The 22744-nt window shown below is 44.3% G+C and overlaps 2 protein-coding genes across 3 annotated transcripts in view; one reads left to right on the top strand and one right to left on the bottom strand.

The window, feature by feature from the left end:
• The window catches only part of LOC146203355 (zinc finger protein 341-like), a 54937-nt gene extending 37683 nt beyond the window's left edge, over positions 1-17254 (bottom strand). Inside the window, exons 1-5 of one of the 2 annotated variants that reach the window (XM_084588708.1) lie at positions 17058-17253; positions 15543-15623; positions 11575-11798; positions 2495-2710; positions 1780-1917 (exon numbers count right to left, since the gene is read on the bottom strand). In XM_084588708.1, coding sequence (XP_084444834.1) covers positions 1780-1917; positions 2495-2710; positions 11575-11798; positions 15543-15623; positions 17058-17088 — 690 coding nt within the window. In that variant the 5' untranslated portion in view covers positions 17089-17253. Of the gene's footprint in view, positions 1-1779; positions 1918-2494; positions 2711-11574; positions 11799-15542; positions 15624-17057 lie in introns of both variants that reach the window. The other variant, XM_084588709.1, reaches the window with a different exon arrangement.
• A 183-nt stretch (positions 17255-17437) lies between these two features.
• LOC146203356 (AP-2 complex subunit alpha-like) lies at positions 17438-22243 on the top strand. Its single transcript, XM_084588710.1, has one exon. It carries the CDS (start codon positions 17853-17855, stop codon positions 20679-20681), a length of 2829 nt encoding a protein of 942 aa, XP_084444836.1. The 5' UTR covers positions 17438-17852; the 3' UTR covers positions 20682-22243.
• Positions 22244-22744: the final 501 nt, after the last annotated feature.

Genomic DNA, 22744 nt, shown 5'->3' on the forward strand with positions numbered 1-22744 from the left:
ACGCATATGAGACGCACTACTGGGCAGTTCCCTGTGAAATGGCAAAACAAGGCTGCCACTCCAGTCCTCTCGGCTGCTAATGCCAATCCACTAAAGGAAATCGCCTTTTGGTGACTGATGTGACAAGCCAGTATGCTTAGCCCCGCAATTTTTTTTTAAGGGAAGGAGGAAGGGGCCACTACACAACTGAACACATTAATGTTAAGTGCTGCTACAAAGAATATATGGCACATTGGAGTGGCTCAATGGCTATGGAATCTAGCTGCTCATCATGAGCTCAGTAGTTGACTCCTAGCCGTAGCAGCCATGTTTCGATGAGATATAAAATGCAAAAAAGCCTTTGTAGTGAGACTCGGTGTACTTCTCATTATGAAATATGCTCTCATTGGTGGAGACAACTCCTTTTGTGAGCAATGACTTGACACAAGCTGGCTTTATTGATAACTTGTAAACGCATGCATTGCCAGCAAGCTCAGATGGTAGTCATTTTCGTAAATGTCATCTGAGCAGAACGCCTTCCTTGAGAGTATAGAATGCTCCTCTTTCCAGCAATGAACCAGAGAAAAATTTTATGGTGACCTTGAACGGATGTGCAGGGCGCGTACAAATGTGCATACCGGAGCACGTATGCGAAAGTGGGTGCCGCACGAAAGGCAGACAAAAAGCGCATGGCCTATTTAAATGGGGGTGGCGATAGAGTGCTCCACGTGCTGTGCCATCAGGGCTAGTAAGAAAGAGGTTCGCGAATGTAATGTCGGGGGAATCCACTAAAATGGTGCCAACATCTGCGCAACGTGCAGCCAGCCAGACCAGATGGAGCTCTCATAATTATGTCGCAATCAGCTGCAATATTGTCTGAAAACGGTGCCAAATGCAGAGTAGGACCTGTGCTCAAAGGGATCTGCTCTGTGATTATTGCATTTATTCCCATTAGGCCTGGTAAAAGAACTGGAAGGATAGGCACTCCCATCCGCCTGACAACCTCACTTCCCAGTCCAACACTGCATCCATGCAAACAGACGTGCATGCTCGCTCTTGCAGCGTAAAGCGACTATTAGCACGAGCTAGGTTTCAGTTCATCAGGTGTGAGGGAGGGCATTGTTCTCACTGTAGCCAATGTGGAGAAAGTGAGGCAGAAAAGCTGGTGTGGCCCGCCGCCACCGGCCTTCATTTTCCTGGCTCCCTCCCATGTCGCTGCAGCAAAGGCAGCGGCCGAAAGCGAGTTGAATTGGCGACATGACCAGGAGCTCGTAGTTCAGATGGGCAACAATAATAGTGAAACTAAAGCTATATGGTTGCATCATCCCCATCATGTACATAATGCCCACTTCCATCACAATTCAAGGCTTTCCGTCGGAACGGTCTGTGAAGTGAAATGTTCTCGAGAGTCCTCTGCATGCCAAGAGACGAATTTTGATGTTTTGAAATTTCAATTTTACAAAGTAAACTGCCCATTCTACTGACTTCATTATATTGAGGTTTAGCCATACAAAAGATATATATGTGCAGGCCTAAGACAAAAATTGTTGACTATGCTGCTGAGCATAGAAACCATGCTGAAGAGTGCGTTTTATTTTATTCAGAAAGTAAGCTGCAACAAATGAGGTATTACATTCCACCAGCCTACTTTTTGTTTCTTTTTAACACTTCAATGAATACTTTACCTTGCATATTAAGTGCACCTTCCAAATTTTCAGAGAATATTTTGGATAAAAAAGTGCACTCATTATGATAGTAAATACAGTAGCAGTGGAGAGATTCACACTGCCTTCAACTTACACCAGTGGTCATCTTCTCCACTGCCACAAGGTCCTGCGTAAGCGCTGTGGTAGACACAGTACTCAGTGGCCGAGTATACACTGAAAGAGAGGAAGCTGGACTGGCATCAGTACTGGCCTGGTCGCTTTCTAAAGTTGCCTGCACAAGGAGAGAAGGCCTTAAAATAAACAAGTGATACCAAACTAAAGGAAGACATGCTAGATAACTGATTCCTTTACAAAAAAAACCACAGCTCTAGACTATAACAGAGAACGCAGCCAAGGGCTGCAGCTATATATATTGGTCCTTTTCCTCCAATAAGATATAGCTAAGGCAGGTAGAATGTAACCCAAGTCAATAAGTAATCAAAAGAACACCTCAACCCATGTTATCTTAAATAGCAAAAGAGGCACAGGTCAGCAAGAAGAAACAACCTTTATCTCAGTGCCTAGCATCCAATTTCCGGTTGTATGATAACCCCCACAATCAGTGAAATTAAGCTACACTTACTTTAACGTTCAATATTAATACCTATACAAAATATCTAGTACTTATGGCAACCTAATCAAGACAGGTGCCAATTCATTTTAAAACCCTGAGGCAATTTTTTTTTAATGAATATGTCACATCTTTTCACACCATTTACATACTATTTCAAGTACCAATATTATACTGTCCTGCTAAAATTTATGGCTTCTAGATCTCAGTACTTTATTGTAAAGTGTAAACAGCACACCTGTGAAACTGTGACAACAGCTGAGCAAGTGGGATCCTCTGACAGGTCTGAGGAGAGCAGCACATCCTGTCCAATGGGCTCTTCACCACTGCTTGTGGCTTGCTCCTCAAGAGCAATTTGGGGAGCTCCTTCCAGTGAGGTTGACAGGGTGAGAAGGTCAGCCTCACTCAGGATAACACGTGCATTTCGAGGAAGGGACTGCCGCAATGCTGTCAGCTATAACAAACCAAGTCAACAAGGAGTCTTCAATATGAAAGCAAACTTCAATCATTTTCATGTCTGGCCAAGATAAAAGTTCTCACAGCTTTTCCTCTTTCTTTTTAATATGTTCCCAAAACTTTTTCTTTTATGCAGGCGTCCTTGGTTTGGCTTGGTGTATGGCGTTTAACGACCCAAAGCGACTCAGTCTATGAGAGACGTCATAGTAGAGGGCTCCAGAAATTTGGACCACCTGGGGTTCTTTAATGTGCACTGACATCGCACAGCATACGGGCGCCTTGCTTTTTGCCTCCACCGAAAAGCGGCCGCCACAGCCAGGATTCTATTCCGCATCCTTGGGCACTGCAGTTGAGCGCCCTAACCACTGCACCAGCACAGCAGGGATGCAGGTGTCATTAAATTAATAGCAGTACTATAAGGAAGTAGCTCATTATGCACCTTTTTAAAGCAAACATTACCAGTATATTAGCATGATTCCATTGAAATTCCACTTCGTTTTTCCTGCTTTATGTTCTAATTCTGATGGCTCAAGCAGTGCTATACTTCATATTCCTTCCTCATCCTTAGCTCAAGCTGAGCTAGGCAGGGGCATATGTATCGTCAACTTGCATGAATCTTCTCACGTTCCACTTTTAATTTATACTAAGGAAAACATGTCAAAACTTCTGTAACTTAAGAAATTTCCAACCCCGAGCCAATAACACTACGCTCAAAGGGTTTCGTTTCAAGAACTGGCTGCCAAACAAAGCAGCTAGGCATTTAACTTCTAAAAGTGTTTGATGTACGAGGAGCAGCGTCAGCAGACTTGCAAGATATAGCAAAGCGGTTGGCCCATGATGTGCAAGTGTGCAAATAGCAGTAGGTCTTTCTGCCTGACAGTGAGCTGGCAGAAGTGGGTAATGCCGGGAGGCAATTAAGCCACTGAACAAACAACAAGTATGGCAAAAAAATTGAACAAATTTACCACAGAAATACCCTCTGAAGGGCCTGTTGGTTGATTGTGAAAGTTAAATGTGCAAAAAGACAGTGAAATATGAGGGACTTTAGCAACTAAAGTAGTGAAGGCAAAAGCCTGAGTGCCGCGCTCTGCTACGCAGCTGGCACTAATTAGTAATTAATTATATGTCATTAGATAATTAATTTATTATTTAGTTACCAATTAATAATTCTTTAGCCTTCAATTAGTAATTGGTAATTGATTGACATATCGCCATATAAGGCACGCATTTGCACATACTGTGGTGGTGCTCTGTGATTGGTCAAGACCTCTATGACGTCATCCCGCCTCGGCCAATCAGAGCTGCCGCAAAAGCGGGATACGTTTTGACCCCGACAGCATGAGCCATTAAAAAGGCTTTTGCCTTAGAAAGGAAAGAGCAAAAGGAGGACATGAGCACCGACTACCGAACTGATTTGCTGTAGCTATGAGCCATCATTTCATACATACACCACACTATTATTAGACGATTGATGACAAGACGTACATACAAAAACGCACCATTATTAGACGACTTATGACAAGATGTACGTACATACAAAAAAAGAATAAAATGAGAAAAAAAAAGGGGGGGGGGAACCCCTTGAGCTCTGCCAGCGCCTCCTCTATACTTTCTGTGCCTGGGAAAAGGAGCGGAGAACAATGGGAGCCGGCCGTCGGCGCTAGTCCGGCTTTTCGCCACCACGCGCCACCAACGGAGTAGGATCAAGGTCGCGCCAGCGCTCATGAATACGCCAGCCGCGGCTGCGTTTGCAGCTGTTCAGTCATTGATTTTTTGACTGCATTCGTGTTTCATCAAGTACGATCAAAACGTTTTTGAAAGGGAACCCTGAAGTACATGTCACTTTTTGCAACGAGCCCATTTTAGACGCATGTGTCGTACTCCGCTACTGCTGTGCAATGCGCTCGCGCGTCGTCTGCTGCACTGATGCGAGAGCGCGCCTGCTCAAATGCAAGGCTTCTAAAATTGTTCTATCACCGTTAGGTTCTCGATCCCGCATTAATTCTTTGTTTTCGAGAGTTAGAATTGTCGCCAGTGAGAGGAAGTCAGAGCTGGTGCCAGAAAATGCAGATATGTGGCCTGTTTTTTCGTCATTTGAGAATTTAAAGCAGGTTAAATTGTGATGGTAAAAAACAGTGTGTCCTGCCACGTACTTCCTGCAATACTAGCCTCTCTGTGCGGATAGACGCCATGATTAGGATCTATAGTCGCAGTGTTGAGCCTTAACTTCAGCCAAGTGCTGGTACGTGCAAAAAATTCTTTGTTTCTGTCAGTTACGTAACAGACTGCATACAGATATCGCAGCGCAAAGAGGATTAATTTTTTTTAAAGATTACTGAATTGTGAGGTCACAACAACTTTACTCGAAAAAAAAAAAAAAAAGAAAACATTTATTCTGGAGGCCATAACTTCCACATGACAGTAAAGCGTACTCCATTCTTTAGAAAAGAAAACACCTTGTGATATACATATACATACATACATACATATATATATATATATATATATATATATATATATATATATATATATAAAAGATGATCGAGGAGAAGTCGCCGTATAAGCCACCCGACAGTTTCACGCACTTTCGAGCAAGTGTTTCACTGCGTCACGTTTGTCGGCGACATTGAATGTGTAGTTGCAGAGGAGCGGACGTAGGAAACGAACCGATATAGCTTAAGCCCGTGCTCGTCGCTGCGATTGCTCTTGCACATTAGCAGCTTTGATACACAAAGAGCAGGGACAGAGTACTCTACTAATGCAGTTAGTGGCTTCTGCAATACCGGTGGCAGCTGGTATTTCATGGAAGGACGGCCCGGCATCTTTTTTCTTTCCACTCGATTTGCAAAATGGCACACAATATGACATACTGAGGTATGCAGGGCACGTTCTTCAAAAAGGCCGAAAAAGGGACGCTCAAGCTTCGCCTTAAAATTATATGCGATAGCTCCTTTAATACCACCTCTTTATTTCGCAAAACTTTTATATTGAGGTTTAGGTTGATTTACGGAAAGGAAGCTAGGTGCAGTGTCGGTGGACGTCTACACTTACATTAACGACATACAATCTGAGGTACAGCCTTTTGTCAAAAGGGTAGAGCCCAGGGGGCCTGCTTCTGAGCCGTGTAGGTACGCCGATTTATCATTATTGGAGGTGCTTCCCACTGGACAGGCTTGAACAAAAAATCTTTTTGCCATCAAGAGATTGGAAATACTGGAAATGCATTAAAAGCTGCACAAATTTGCTCAGAAGCAGATCCCTTGGGCTCTAGTTCTTTCTAATGCTTTTCTTTGCTTCGCGCTGATTTTCGCATTACAACAACAACATCAACGCCAGCTTTTCTGCGACACGTGCGCATAAAACACGAATGCAAATTTCTCACTGTCAGCCTGGCCGGACAGACTGCATGCAGAACATGGGCGTGCAATAGCCCCCAAAAAAGCATAAATGCAATCAAATATAAATGTAAGTTTAACATTGTCGGCACGATCGGACAGACGGCAAAGCATAAATGCAATCAAATATAAATGTAAGTTTAACATTGTCGGCACGATCGGACAGACGGCGTGCAAAATACGTATTTACGAAAGCTTGAGAAAAGCGCGAATGCAGTGAGACATGAATGCATACACGTGAGCAAGCTTCGTACTGCGCGCGGCCGATCTCCGTCGTGTTATAGTGCTCTAGAATAGTCGCGCATTCTTACGTATTCTACTCATACAGTGTCGCCCGGTGGCAGCTCCAAGCGGTGGAGGGGCCAGCACCCGACGGCCTGAGGAGAGGGTTCTCCCAGGCACAGAAAGTATAGAGGAGGCGCTGGCTCTGCCTACAAAGGCATGATGCGACAGTGTTAACGGCTCCCATCTGTGGCTGTCCATGAGGAACCCTATTCACGTACATACATTCTGCTACTTGTTTAATTACTAATATTCTTAATTTGTGCCTCTATTCTCACATATACATATTAGGATACAGTTGTAAGCCCCCACATTATGTGGAAGACCATCCAATATAGGTATAAAGCCCTGCTTTAAGCAAGCTGTATGAATGTGACGGCATGGCTTAGTAGTAGTATCGCTGAAATTGGAACGAACTGTTCTGGAGGAATTGGTTCCCATCTCACCCTCCCATATCAAAGGTATTGCCAGAGTTGGCACTTCCTGCAAAGAGCAGATACACAGTGCAAAATGAACAGGACAAAACACAAAAATACACACGTACAAGGTGCTACTGCAACTGAAATTTATTGTGCGAACTTGCCTCTTATAACAAGGTACGTGCTGAAAAGAGCACAACAAAATTTGGCATAACTCTCTGGCGACAAGCTTGTGAAATCAATGTGTACGCTAGGCCAGGAACAAAAGTTCTTTTTCCGTCAGCGAAACGAAAGGCGTGATGACACAATCTCCCCTGCTTTTTCGATTATATATGCTTAAATGATTCCTCTTGTATCTTTATCTTTGCGCCTACAGATGACGTGTTTCACAAAATATGGGGGTACAATCTTAGCACCCTCTGCAATGCGCAGCAAGGTGCCCTTTGATGGCAACTTTCCCAACATCGTTATGATGCTTAAGCAGCCGCTCATTAAAACATCTTCCAGTTTGTCCAATGTATTCCTTGCCACAAGATAGTGGAATACTGTAAACCACTCCCACCTCACACAGTACAAAAGGTTCACGGTGTTTTATGCAGCAGGCCTTCAGTGACACCTTTCCAGAATTTACCTTTGGGCACAGTCTGCCAAGCTTTACAGGTGCTGATGAAGCAACTCTGACGCCAATTCTGCTTGCAATCTTTTTCAGGTTATGGCTAATACTATGCATGTACGAAACGACGACGGTCTTTTTGTTCTCTCGTTTATCAGTTCCACTATTGTGATGCTTCTTCTTAATCATACTGCAGGCCACAGATGCCAGCAACTATCGTTCGCGACCAGCAGCTACAAGGCGCGAGACTTGGCTCTCAAAACTGTGGGTTTGAAGGTGTGAAGGTGGTGGCATGACTTCTGAATTGCATTCCTAAAGCACAGGCAGATGATACCCCATTTTACTGTTTTGGAATGAGCAGAGGCATTAGGCAAGAGGGGCTTATTGGCCCTGGACTCATAGCACCACCAGACAAGATGTGATGAGAAATGGAGGGTGAGGTCAAGAAACCGTATGCTGTCATTTTCTGGAGCTTCAAATGTCAAGAGGTTGGAGGCATTCCCTAAACGCAGCAACAACAGTGGCAGTGGAAGCAGAACAATCATTATGAGAATCGAGTAATACCAGGTAATCGTCAACATATCTAAAAATTCTTGCGACAACCATTCTGCTTGGCTGGTAACAAGCCTCCAGTTGTGAAAAGAATGAAAGATGTTGCTCAAAACCGGTGCTAAGCACGAGGCAATGCACACACCACTCTTTTGTAAATAAACAGAGCCACTCCACTCTGTGTAAGTAGACGACAAAGTGCTAACAATTCTAAAAGATTTTTAACCGTGATGCCAGTTTCGTTCTGAAAGTCTACAATACCGTAGTTGTCAATGGCATCCTCTACACAGGTTAGTAGTCCTTTGTGCGGGAGAGAGTAGTAAAGGCCCTTAATGTCCAATGAGAAGTCATGAAGACCTCTTTTAGAGTCATCATTCAAAAAAGTGATCAGTTGGTTAGATGGTTTGTTTTGTGGGGTTTAACGTCCCAAAGCAACTCAGGCTATGAGAGATGCCGTAGTGGAGGACTTCGGAAATTTCGACCACTTGGGGTTCTTTAGCGTGCACTGACATCGCATAGCACATGGGCACCTTGCTTTTCGCCTCCATTGAAAAGCTGCCGCCGAGGCCGGGATTCGATCCCGCGTCCCTGGGAACAGTAGTCAAGCGCCGTAACCACTGCACCACATTGGCGGGATATCAGTTGGTTAGAGCTGCTAATCATGTAAGGGTCGTCAATTAGAAAAAAACGTTTAGTTTTGACTGTAGGAAGGAAGCGACCGATTTTTGCCAGCAACTATTTTCTGAAACGAACACTCTGAAGGGACACCCTGATTTATGCATTTTCGCTAAGGGAGGGGGGGGGGGGGGGGGGGGGGGGGGAATGTTCAAGCTGAGCTTTTTACACAATAAAGAAGAAGCGTTACAATAGTGGAACAGATCAACGAGAGAACAAAAAGACCGTCATCATTCCATACACACATAGTACTAGCCATAACCTGAAAAAGATTGCAAGCAGGATTGGCGTCAGAGTTGTGCTCTCAGCACCTGTAAAGCTTGGTAGACTGTGCCTAAAGGTAAATTCTGGAAAGGTGTCACCGAAGGGCCGCTGCATAAAACACTGTGAACCTTTTGTACCATGTGAAGTGGAAGTGGTTTACAGTACTGCACTATCTTGCGGCAAGGAATACATCGGACAAACTGGAAGTTGTTTTAATGAGCGGCTGTTTGAGCATCATAACGATGTGGGAAAGTTTAGAAAGGGCACCTTGCTGTGCATTGCAGAGGGTGCAGATTGTGCTCCCATGTTTTGTGAAACACGTGCCATCAGTAGGCACAAAGATAAAGATACAAGAGAGATCATTGAAGCATGTCTAATCGAAAAAGTAAGAGAAGATTGTGTCAACACGCCTTCAGTTTCACTATAACGGAAAAAGAAATTTTGTTCCTGACCGAGAGTACACATTGATTTCACATTCTTGTCGCCACAGAGTCATGGCAATAAAATTTTGTTTGTGCTCTTTTCAGCTCACACCTCGGTATAAGAGGCGAGCTTGTGCAATAAATTTCAGCTGCAGTAGCGTCTTGTCCGTGTGTATTTCTGCATTTCGTCCTGTTCATTTTGCGCCATGTATCTACTCTTGTCATGTACCAACTAGGCCAACAGTCAATTCTTCTGAGCTCCTGCCAACTTGGAAGTATCATGTGATACTGTGACGGCACACAACTTGCCGACCAACCAGTGCTCAGCCCATGTCAACTGCCAACTACCAACTGCCAGAGGCATGTTTATAATTTTTCACTCACCAACGCCAGCGTCAGATTTCTGAAAACAGGGCCTCAAATGCCAATATGTACAATGCTAATTGAAATCAGGATCTAAATGTATTATTGTAAAACTCCCAGTTCCTGGTCAGTGACCAATACTATGACATGCCTTGACACTGCTCCCTCAAACTCTGCGAACATTGTGAGCAGGTTGGGATTGACAAGCAAATGCAGTGACTGACAAATGCTGGCTATTGTTGTCTTATGATAACTGGCATGTGCAAATTTCTGCTTTGCTGACACGCACTTGCAATGAACAAATGCAAAGAAAGCATTTTGTACACACGTAAACTTGCACACAGCATCAATAAGGTCGACGATCACTTTGACGTGAAGGCTGTCTATTCAGCGTTAAGCAAACTTTGAAAGTTTTGCCCCACGCTGAAGAGAAAACCACAAAAAATGTGCTGTAAAGCATTGAGTGCTGTTCAGTGAGAGTCAGTCGTCATATTCAAATTGCCCGTTATATGCGGGCGTGTCTACATTGACCAAGAAAATGCCAAAGTGTGTGAGCACAAGCAGTCATTGAAAAATAACTCTAACGATGTGCCCACCAGACTACTGCAATGAATGCAGAAAATGCAAACTAAAAAAAGTGTAAACTTGTGGCTGAAAGAGCCAAGTTTACCAGCAAGAAGTAAGCAGAACAAAAATCATTGAGGACTACTAGATAGAAAAAAAAATATCTGGGTGCACGAGTATGATAGCAGTGCGTCACCTATGGGACTCTGTGACCAGGAAGAGGATCTTTTATAAGGACACATGCAGGGCCCAATTGCAATTATTGGACATCATCCATCATCAGCCGGACTAAACCCACTGCAGGGTGAAGGCCTCTCCCATACTCCTCCATTTAACCCGGTTGTGTGCTAGTTGTATTTACTTGACCCCTGCAAACTTCTTAACCTCATCCCGCCCATCTAACTTTCTGCTGCCCCCGTTACGTTTTCCTTCCCTTGGAATGCAATTTGTTACCCTAAGAGATCATCGGCTGTCCTCTCTATGCACTACATGCCCATACCCGCTTCTTCTTCTCGATTTCCACTGGAATGTCAGTAACTCGAGTTATTTCTCTGACCCATTCTGCGCGCTTTCTATCTCTTAACGTTACACCTACCATTTTCCGTTCCATGGCCCTCTACATTGCCCTCAACTTAAGTAAAACCCTTTTCGTTAGCCTCCACATTTCAGCACCATAGGTGAGTACGGGTAAGGTGCAAGTGTTGTATACTTTCCTCTTGAGCGATACCGGTAAGCTGCTAGTCATTTATTCAAGTTTTAATTTTTTTCCTCGCACTGTAACCAACTGGAATGATTCCTTATTGCCTTTCGCCACACTTCGATATTTATTAACTTTGTTATTATTGTTTTGTTTGCCATGTAACCCACACTGCTAAGAAATGTGCCCCATCCCAATCTTATTGTCCTAGTTATTTCACTTTCATGGTCTGGATCTGCGGTTACTACCTGTCCTAAGTAGACATATTCGCCTACCACTTCCAGTGCTTTGCTACCTATTGTGAACTGCTGTTCCTTCCCGAGACATACTGGCTTCTTAAATGTAATATCTGTGTTCTTTTTCTTTTTTGTGTGTCCATGATGCCATCACTCGTCTGATAAATGACACAGTGTAGGTATAAAATGACAGTGTGGGACTAAAATAAATCTGCTGGTAATCAGTGCTCATCTCATCCTGCTTGTTCCTTCCTTTTGTCCAAGTCTTTTTGCATTGGATTAACTTTTACCATAGAAACATTGTTTATGGTTCAAAAGGTACAAGGCCAGCTATCGTGCATTTAAACAACAGTAGTGCAGAGCAGAAGGAGACAAGAGCCCACCGTTTGAGAAGCAGCCGCCAGCCGGTCAACGGTGCCCACGGTGGCTGTGGTGCTACGAGTGAGCCGATTCCACAGACTGGTTGGCATTTTGCCTGTACAGGGTTCCTTTTTGTGCGCAAAATAGGCAGCGAGCAACGTGAACTTTCTTTTGCATTTGCCGCACTGGAATGTGTCTTCTTCTCCCTCTTCCTCACTCTCCTCATCAGCAGCTGGAACCACTTCCACTGCAATCAATGTGTACATGAAACCCTTTGTTAACCTTGCTTCTCTGTGACCTTAAGTCAACTTCTACACTAGACCACTTACAAATATTCTGCCAGCAGTCCTCCTAACATGCAAAACAAAGACTAGTATATACGACAAAACTTTGTGTGTGTGAGTGAAAGTGCCACGTAGCTGTTTGGGCGAGTGTAACAGCAAGGTTGGCGACTGGGCAAGTTGGTAAGGGTTCATATTTAACCAGCCAAGGACGAGACACAGGAAAGAAGAGGACAGGATAAGGCTGGACTAGCAACTGAGTTTATTGAACAGAAGAAAACAACGAAGACTCCTTCCGAAAAGCATGCGCACAACCCAACCTGTGGAATGGCAGGAAATTGGGAAGAAGATGAAAATGAAAATTCAAAGCCAATTCGAAGTCGAGGCCTAACTAACAACTTTTCTAATAGATCAAATTCCTTACAATGAAGGATAACCGACGCCTTAGCCACACACTTGTCCCGAGAGTGTAAGTCGGAGCATGACCCGTCCCTTTGTGCGCCTGATTTTAATAATACGGGTGTAGTTTACAGCAATGATAATCAATTCTGTAGAGAGTTGGTTGAAGCATATTACATTGCTAAAGCCGAGGACAAGTGTGTGGCTAAGGCATTGGTTAGCCTTCATTGTAAGGAATTCGATCTATTAGAAACGTTGTTTGTTAGGTCTTGATTTCGAATTGGCTTTGAATTTTCGTTTTCATCTTCTTCCCAATTTCCTGCCATTCCACCGGTTGGGTTGTGCGCGTGCTTTTCAGAAGGAGCCTTCATTGTTTTCTTCTGTTCAATAAACTCAGTTGCTAGTCCAGTCTTGTCCTGTCCTCTTCTTTCCTGTGTCTCGTCCTTTGGCTGGTTAAATATGAGTGTAACAGAATGTAATAAAATCGTGTTTATTTTGCTGTGACTCAGGTAAATAATAACAGCAAACAGATACTATGAACAGCCATTTTCCCCGCCTACTTCTCTCTGACATGAGGAAATACCAATTTGTTTTGCTGGCAGTCGTGCTTGAATTCCCATAAAAGAATGGTAAAAGAAAGCCAAAGACAAGCTATTATCACCCGAAACCATGTTTCGCTTAAACATCCTTCAGCCTGCACCCCACTAATTTGGCTACATTTAATAATATAGAGTCAAATCAATAAACTTACATTCTGCACAAAATCAAGAGGTCAAAAAACGAACAAAAAAAAAAAGTGCGTAGAGAACAGACAAAAATAAAACAGCAGGGGATCAATCCGCTTATGAACTTTGATTTCCAGTTCCTAACTTGCCTGGTGGACTATGCACAGATATCCCTTTAACAAGAGAACAATTCACTTCAAATAGCTGTACAACTTTCCGGCATAGAAAAAAAAAATGGAAGTAGCGATACACAGCACACACCAACATTCATAGGTGGTAGAGCGGGTTAACGACACAACTGAAGGACATCTGCAGAGACACTCATTCTACGCACGACGCATGCATAACGCGCAGTGCCGAGGAAGTGCGTGCGAAAAAATGAAGCTGAGAGTAGGAGTGCGCAAAGGCAAAAAAATCTGGTCTATAACTATCAGGAGAGGTTGCCCGTTTGCTTGCTTTCAGGAATGGCAGCTTTGTTCCAGGCCACAGAAATATTTATGGATGCTCATATTTTATTGAAAAATTTCATACGTGGGTATGGAAAAAGTGTGCAAGCATTTTATAATGTATTTTGTATGGATCATGTGCTGTCTTTTTACCTGCAGCTAGAACCCAATTTATTTAAGTGTGATTATACTACTGTATACTTGATATGCATTCCTATTTGTTGGAAGCTTTGTTTGTGATCAAGTACAACTCTGCGCAATGTAAAAAGAAGAAAACTGAAGATTGCGGAAAAATGTTCATCTAAAATGTCTGCCTTTTCAAAAATGGAATTGTGAAAGGGGGAAAAGCTGCAATTTCGTTCATAAGCTTGCTGCCACGTTTCTTCTATATGAGTGAACTGTTTATAGACTATATATAATCTTGACAGAAAGCCCTCTCGGCACTGCGACGGATGTATAGTGCTTTGGTTTGCTGGGTATCTATGAAAAATTTCTCAGGATTTATTTTATTTCCTTCTCGCTTCTTTGTATTTCTGCGAATACCAAACCTTGCAATTTTTTGGCACAACTCATGAGAACTATGGGATTGCTAAGTGGCTGTGACAATAATGCGAGTGATATACTTTTTTTCAGCTCTCATCTACGCTCAGGTTAGCCATAAAACATTTTTTGAGGCTAGCTTTGGATTGAAATTGTGGCCAGTTAGCTAGGTAAAGCTTCCATCAGGGCAAGGATGGCAAGGATATTAAACTAATTATGACTGGGAAATGATCATTCCTGTATGGGTTGCTGAGGATGCCCCAATTACAGCCGATGAAAGCAGAGGGCTAACTAAAGGATAAATCTAGACAGCCCATTTTCCCAGTGGTTGAAGAACAATATCAGAGAGCTTCCTATTATTGAGCAAATAGACACTGTTACACAAAATGAAATCTAAAATACAGCTTCTAGTGTCCATTTGTTCACTTTCCCAAAAAGAGGAGCGCAAATTTAAATCCCTAGCTAGCCCACATGGCTTTGGTAGCTGCTTAAGAAACACTTCTAAATCATGAAGTGTGACTGTTAGTTCCAATTCAAGGTGCATGAAACATGAGCAGCACCTGCAATGGCTTCATATTTGGTTTTAAGATTAATTTCCCAGAGTCGCCCAACCACTCTGAAATCTGAAAGGAGAAGGGGGTTCTACCCAGCCCCTCTCCCGTCCCCACTCAGTCTCTCTCTCTCCAAATAATTTTGCTCCAGTCTCTACAACCAGCGTTAATAACAAAAAAACTACAGATTGCATACATGTGCCCCCACACAAGCACAATGCACCAAAATGCACGAAAGAAACTTGCTGGATCCTCACCCTGCCCCTGGGGCAAAAAATCGAGTGACAGCTGAACAGTACCAAATCTCATCCCACACACCCCTGCTCAGGCTCACCAAGATTACATGACAACCAATGGTAGATTCTCAAGAGCCTACACAGTTTTATCCCATTCCTTGACAGGTTAGGGCAGCCAGAACACCATTCTCTTAAGCCAACAGGTGAACACACAAGTTGTTTGTTACATGACAGTAATTCAAGCAACGTTGTTTACCTGCAAACAGTCCACTATAGTGTTACTGCTGTAAAGGCAAACATGCTCCTTTAAGGACACTGAAGCGTTGTTTTGCTCCAACTAGGCTGGTTTCCAGAACCTGAATTCAGGTTCACTTGAGCACTTCGACACTTACAAACAAACTGCCTGCAACTTACAAAGTGCGTATGAGCAGTGAGAGAAAAAAAACCCACTTTATTAGGGTTGCATCTCAATTAAGCTGGCAGAACTTCAACTGCCTGGTGTAATGGGGCTAACTGGGTGAACCAGTAGGGCTACACCACCTATCCACACTAGGATGAAAGTAGTGGGATTCGAGGGCAATAGCACAGAGGTAGAGACAATGTTCAAAGCATGCGCAAGGGAAAAGAAATACCCTGCTGAACGTAATAATAATAATAATTGGTTCACAGGAACGGAAAGGCGCAGTATCTGTCACACTTGCTCTGTGGACACCTGAACCGCGCCGTAAGGGAAGGGATTAAGGTGGGATTGAAAGTGGAAAGAGAGAAAGGGGAGCCGTAGTGGAGGGCTACGTAGTAATTTCGACCACCTACCCCTTTCATTTTGGGTTCCAGGCTGGCTGGTTTCCAGAAGCTGCTGTACAGCTAATACAGTCTGAGCATCGAGAACATTTCCTGGAAGTAGAACAAACGATTTTATTTCATACAGTATGCATGGGAGGAAGGTCCAGGCCCAGTTCACGTGGAGATGAACACCTACCGATTTATCATATTCAATAATCTTTAACAACTGCAAAATATATCACTTTGTTATACTGGTGATAGTCAAGGCCATTACTGAGCATGTCATTCTGCATCAAAGTGCTCAACGCTCATGCAACAACCTATTACAGACGCACTTGAGGGAATAGAAGTAAATATATTTTACTCCATTTTAATGTTTATTAGCAGTAAATAATTGACAGCACAATCAACTGCATAGACAAGAGAGCGACAAGCAATTAAAACAAAAAAAAACGATAATTAATGATAAAAACAATAGCCACTATACACAGTTGGTAGGAGACATAATGCCCACCCCCTGGTTTAATGAGCCAAAATCAACACTTCAATGAGCAAGCAAGCCAAACATAGACCAAGCTCATCTGCCAAGAAATTTCTGCAGCTTTTGCTTCCAGGCGAATAAAAGAAGATCGCACGTATTCAAGCACGAACTATTCAAGGCATACAGGAAGTAAGAAAGAAGAAGAATAGCAATGGGAAGTTACGTTGCGCTCGAAACAATCAACGTGTGTACCTTTGAGAACCCAAAAAGAATACAGAGACGCATTTTTCTTACAAGCACTGATAATGTGAATGTGGGTACTTTGTTCCCCCGACACAAAACCGAAAACTTCTAGGACTACGCGTTCCGTACTTTCACTCGCAATGATGCCTTTCCGCACGTGAGCCTTAAAGTAATCATTCAGTACTACGAGTAGCACTTGAATGTTCGTCGGCATGCAAATCGCTTTCTTAAGCGTAAAGACTCCGTTGACTCCTGCACCAATAGTACATAACTACGCAAATCAAACAAGCTCTGACATAAGCCAAACGACAAAAGATAATTTCCACGGTCTGAATGTCACATTTCTGAAGAAATCACTTTATTGAAAAAGGCCAATCCCAAATATATAGCGGAAGGGTATGGACACGAAGCAGTCACTGGCTGTGGGTGTGTCCGGCAAGATGAATGTGGCAAAATAAAATACTTTAGCCTTGATACATAGTGCAGCGCTTTCTATGGAAGCTATATAAAACAGTGGTTAAACGTTATGCTCGACGTGATGATAAAGCAAGAGCTCTCGGGACGAAAGCGATAGAGACGATGGTCACTGCCTACAACTACAGGCCATGCGTGCTACACAAAAAAGTGCACAGGCAGCTCAAAAGATATAACAGCACACAAGTCCCAGTACCATCAGTCACATCAGGCTGTGGCCACATGCATGCTTTAATTCAACAGTGCATACACCAGACTAGTACCAAACCAAAGGTGTGCTGGCGAGGCTGCCCTTCTATTACGCTGCTCTTGTTAGGTTGCATAAAGAAATCAAGTATTGTCATTACCTGTCAGCGCATCAATCAGTAACTGTGCCATGAATCTATGATACAAGATTTAAAATAAAATATTTCGAAACGCTAGCAGGTACCATTCCATCTAAAAGTAACAGATTTCTTTTACTAAAGCGAGCTCGGCTTAGCCATCGGCACTTCCATGCGTTGACTCCTACCGCTTCCAAGGCCGCTTCGACCATCTCGCACAGAAAGTTGCGTACCATGCAGCAATGCAACTGCGACAATAAGCTTAAATAAAGAATGTAGAAACAATTAACTTGTATTATTACGTATTACAACTATTTTCAACTAACCGAAACGCACTTTTAGCGTTTTTAAAATAAGACGGAGTACCTTTTTTTTTTTTTTTATTTTTTTTACGTAGTCCGAGGACACAAAGGACAAAAAAAGAAGTTCCGTGCTGAGCGAGACATGCCAGCCAGCGCAAGCAAATTAATCTGCTTAAGAAAAGAAAAATGTATTCATCGGCCACCTAACGTCTGATCTGAAGAAGTGGTTGTTTCATGCCGCACAAGGGTCGCACTGTCCGGGCAAGTGACTGGACTCTGGTGCTCTGGTATAAACGACTACGAAATCGCCAATCAGTTCAGACAACCCTGATCGCCGCAGCGTTCCCGAGGGGCTGTTCCGCGGAGCCCCGTCACAAGGGTTTCTTGCGTTACCTTCGCACTTAGTGCTTTTTTGCGAGAACTGCACTCTGTTGAGGACTTTGAAAACCAGCACGCTTGTGCGAACAAGCGACCAAGGTAAAAGAACGACGAGCCGACCAATTTGCTGAACGCCAAAATGCCCGCAGTACGAGGGGACGGCATCCGTGGCCTGGCGGTTTTCATATCGGATATCCGAAACTGCAAAAGCAAGGAGGCGGAGATCAAGCGCATCAACAAGGAGCTCGCCAACATTCGTTCTAAGTTCAAAGGAGACAAGACGCTTGATGGCTATCAGAAAAAGAAGTACGTGTGCAAGCTCTTGTTCATTTTCCTCTTGGGCCACGACATTGACTTCGGCCACATGGAGGCGGTAAATCTGCTCAGCTCAAACAAATACTCCGAGAAGCAGATAGGCTACCTGTTCATCTCAGTGCTGCTGAACGAAAACAGCGAGTTGATGCGCCTCATTATCCAGAGCATCAAGAACGACCTGTGTGCCCGTAATCCCATCCACGTGAATCTTGCGCTGCAGTGCATCGCCAACATAGGCAGCCGCGAGATGGCCGAGACATTTGGCGGCGAGATCCCCAAGCTGCTGGTGTCGGGCGACACCATCGACGTGGTGAAGCAGAGCGCAGCACTGTGCCTGCTGCGGCTACTGCGTACGCTGCCGGACATCACTCCGAGCGGCGAGTGGACATCGCGCATCATCCACCTGCTCAATGACCAGCACATGGGCGTTGTTACTGCCGCCGTGAGCCTCATTGACGCGCTAGTCAAGAAGAATCCGGACGAGTACAGAGGCTGCGTGTCGTTGGCCGTGTCAAGACTCAGTCGCATCGTAACTGCTTCATACACGGACCTGCAGGACTACACCTACTACTTCGTGCCGGCGCCCTGGCTAAGCATGAAGTTGCTGCGCCTGCTGCAGAACTACCCGCCCCCCGACGACCCTGGCGTCCGAGGCCGCCTTAACGAATGCCTCGAGACTATCCTCAACAAGGCCCAGGAGCCTCCCAAGTCTAAGAAGGTGCAGCATTCTAACGCTAAGAATGCTGTGCTTTTCGAAGCCATATCGCTCATCATCCACATGGACCGGCTGGGCGCCGTCATCGAGCCGAACCTGCTCGTGCGAGCCTGCAATCAGCTAGGGCAGTTTTTACAGCATCGTGAGACCAATCTGAGGTACCTGGCTCTGGAGAGCCTCTGCCTGCTGGCCACTTCGGAGTTCTCCCACGAGGCCGTGAAAAAGCACCAGGAGACGGTAGTGAACGCCCTCAAGACCGAGCGCGACGTAAGCGTTCGTCAGCGAGCCGTTGACTTGCTTTATGCCATGTGTGACAAGTCCAACGCTGAAGAGATTGTGGCAGAAATGCTGGCCTACCTTGAAACAGCAGACTACTCCATCCGTGAGGAGATGGTTCTGAAGGTGGCCATTCTGGCCGAAAAGTATGCCTCAGACTACACATGGTATGTGGATGTCATCCTTAATCTCATCCGAATTGCAGGCGACTACGTCAGCGAGGAGGTCTGGTACCGCGTCATCCAGATAGTCATCAATCGTGAGGATGTGCAAGGTTATGCTGCCAAAACAGTTTTCGAGGCTCTCCAAGCACCTGCTTGCCATGAGAACATGGTCAAGGTAGCTGGCTACATTCTGGGAGAGTTTGGAAACTTGATTGCTGGCGATCAACGTTCCAGTCCATTGATCCAGTTTCAGCTGCTGCACTCCAAGTATCACCTCTGTTCTGCCAGCACCAGAGCGCTCTTGCTGACCACGTACGTGAAGTTTATCAACCTTTTTCCAGAAATCAAGCCTGAAATCCAGAACATCCTTCGCAGCAACAGCAATATTCGTTGTGCTGACTCTGAGCTGCAGCAGCGTGCTGTAGAATACTTGAGCCTGAGTCAGATTGCCTCGCCAGATGTACTTGCAACAGTCCTGGAGGAAATGCCCCCATTTCCCGAGAGGGAGTCCTCAATCCTGGCTATCTTGAAGCGCAAGAAACCAGGCATGTCTGAAGGAATCAATGCCAGTAATAAAGAAAACCTTCGTGCAGCACCATTGTTGGTAGATGGCACCACTCCTGCTAATGGGACAACAGCCCCTGCAACTATGGACTTGCTTGGCCTTTCTCTGGACCAGACTGCTCCGCCTGCTCCACAGGGACCTGCCAATGGCACAACTGCTTGTTTAGTAGATGTGTTTGAAGACCAGTCCACAGGTGTTCAGGGCAGCACAGCTGTGGTGGTTTCTAGTGAAGAGGGCCTGAAGAAATTTGTCTGCAAGCACAATGGCATCTTGTTTGAAAATGACCTTCTGCAGATCGGTGTCAAGGCTGAATTTCGTCAGAACCTGGGCCGTGTTGGGCTCTTCTATGGCAACAAGACAGCATCCCAGTTCCAAAGTTTCTTACCCAATGTGACAAGTGATAACGTGGCCCTAAGCATCCAAGTAAAGCCTGTGGAACCGGCCATTGAAGCTGGAGCTCAAGTTGAGCAAATGGTCAATGTGGAGTGTGTTCAGGACTTTGCAGAAGCCCCAGGACTGGTTGTGCAGTTCGTCTATTGTGGTGTGCAACAGAAGTTCACCCTGCGGCTTCCAGTGTTTCTTAACAAGTTCTTGGAGCCAACAATAATGAATTCTGAGTCATTCTTTTCTCGTTGGAAGAATCTGAGCAGTCCTGGTCAAGAAGAACAGAAGATCTTCAAAGCACGTTTCCCCATGGAGACTGAAGGCATTCGTAGCAAGCTGTCTGGCTTTGGCATGCAGCTTCTGGATGGCATTGATCCTAACCCTGATAACTTTGTCTGCGCTGGAATCATCCACACACGTGGACTTCAGATTGGTTCTTTGCTACGGCTTGAGCCTAATCGGCAAGCACAGATGTATCGGCTTACCATTCGAAGCAGCAAGGATGGAGTGTCCAAGATCCTAGTTGACCTTCTGCAGGAGCACTTTTAAAGCAGCCCCCTTGAGGCCTGATAAGGCTAGATGTTTTTTTTTTTTCCTTCCTCAGCTGTTAAAAGAAATGTACTTAAGGTATATAGCTTGGTGTTGGAGTTTCCTTCTCTGGATGTGCTTATTTCATTGTTTCTTTATCAACCTCTAGCTGTTCTATGCTGTCAGTTTGTGTACTTAGTGCGAGCAGGAGCAGTTTTCATCAAATCTCTGATCAGTTGCTTTTTCCATCAGCCCTTTCTTTAGAATCCAGGGAAAAAAAAAAAATGTATGAGTTATGTGAGATTGTAAAGCAATGTTTCAAGCTGTGGCAAGATTTCTTGAGCTAGTCACATCAAGAGCAACCCAGTAAATGCAACACTGGCATTCTTTTCAACTGATCGGGTAGCACACTATGAGATTCAAGCACAAAAGACCTTTTTATGTTGTCTGTGCTGCCCTATGGTCAATTGTGATACCTTGTATTTTGATGCAGTCTTTCGCATCTGATGGTCACCATTTAGTTTTCTTCTATCCAAAATATGTCATTTTGTTCTTTGTCACATGCTTACTTTGAAATGAGTCTTGTTCATTGTTTGTAGTGTTGGCTAGGCTGTCTGGTGTCCGTAATAATTTGTCCTTTGTTCTTTGGCATGTGAGTTGTGACTGCAAGCAGGTCTTGTGTCGAGTTCCAAATTCAGAAAGTTGGTTTCTGATCTTCTATTGCAGTTGCAATAACTTCGTACTGGCTGTCTTTAATATTGGCATGTTGCTCTAGGTTTGCTCCCCTAACATTCCAGTGTAGCACACGTTGTGCTCTTTTCAATGCCTGCAGTTCCTCGTAGAAGTCATTACAAAGAGACTCCCCTCCTGAGATGTACTCCTGTAACTTTAGTGTAGTCGCTCGCTAACATCTCTGACGTTCAGCTGTTAAGGGCATAATGTGAAACTTCCTGCACACAGCCTGTGCCATGTTTGAATGTTTGCAAAGGGCTTGTCATAGGAGTGTCTTGGGTATTTAAGTCATTGGTGAAGTGTGAACTGCGGTGTGAAAATTTCCCCAAATTAACCACTCAGCTGACCTTTTGTGTTTAATAAAGCTACTCCTGAGCACTGTAATAACTACTGCTCATCCTTAACCTTTCCAAAACTCAGCTTTGTACACAACCCGGCTTGGAAATGCAGTGTGAACATAACCTTATTGCTGCTTTACTAAGTGCTTTGCGCGGCCTTTGTGTGGCAACTAGGTTTGCTTGTTTAAAATGCGTGGTCATGTAATGATTCTGCATGAATGTATTGTTGTACACGGTCAGCCAGCTGCACCATTCCCTGGCCAGGTGTTTGCAGCGTATTATAGGTGTTATGTCATCGAAAGGGAGCGTTTCGCAAAAAATTGTGCTGAGCTTGGCTTTCTTGTAAATCAACGCAAGTTCTAAGTGCCGACGGACTTGGTGGCATGCTGCTGGCATTGATCAGTGTTTGGTGTAAATGGAAACTCATTTTATGTAAAGTGATTTTCAGCTAGATGCCCCTGTGAATCTGACAAGCCAATAAATGCTTAGCAAACATGTCATCAGTAAAACACATTTCATATTTTAGAATTACGGGCAGGTTGCCAAGCACATTTCACATTTGTATGTGCAGTTGGCTTCTCTGGAAAGTTTCAGATATTTTCTTTACTGTGGTACGGTCTGAAAGGTTTACTTCAGGTAAGGTGTGCTACATTTAACCCTTCACGGCACAGTATTCCCAATTGTGCTTGTGGCTTCAGAGACTTCTTTCCAATTGTCTAGAGCAGCTTTTCACGAAGTCAGTTATGCCAGTTACATTTGAAAACCCTTGATAGAACGGCAAGGCCATTTCATGCCTTAAAAAAAATAAATAAAAAAATCTACAGCAAGGAAGTGCGTTCGCAGTAAACGGCGATCAGAAACACTGGGCACAGCTGTGTGCAGGACGAGAGGATAGAGCGCTGATCTACAGACTTTCGAAAAGGCTCTAACCCTTATTAAAGAGGTACCTTATAGGAGGCACATCATCCAGACAACCGGAATAAACAAACCAACTACATAACCCTACAGCAAGTG

This window comes from Amblyomma maculatum, chromosome 1 (genome assembly GCF_055883805.1).
Source record: "Amblyomma maculatum isolate TAMU_Amacu chromosome 1, ASM5588380v1, whole genome shotgun sequence".
Classification (NCBI taxonomy): domain Eukaryota; kingdom Metazoa; phylum Arthropoda; class Arachnida; order Ixodida; family Ixodidae; genus Amblyomma; species Amblyomma maculatum.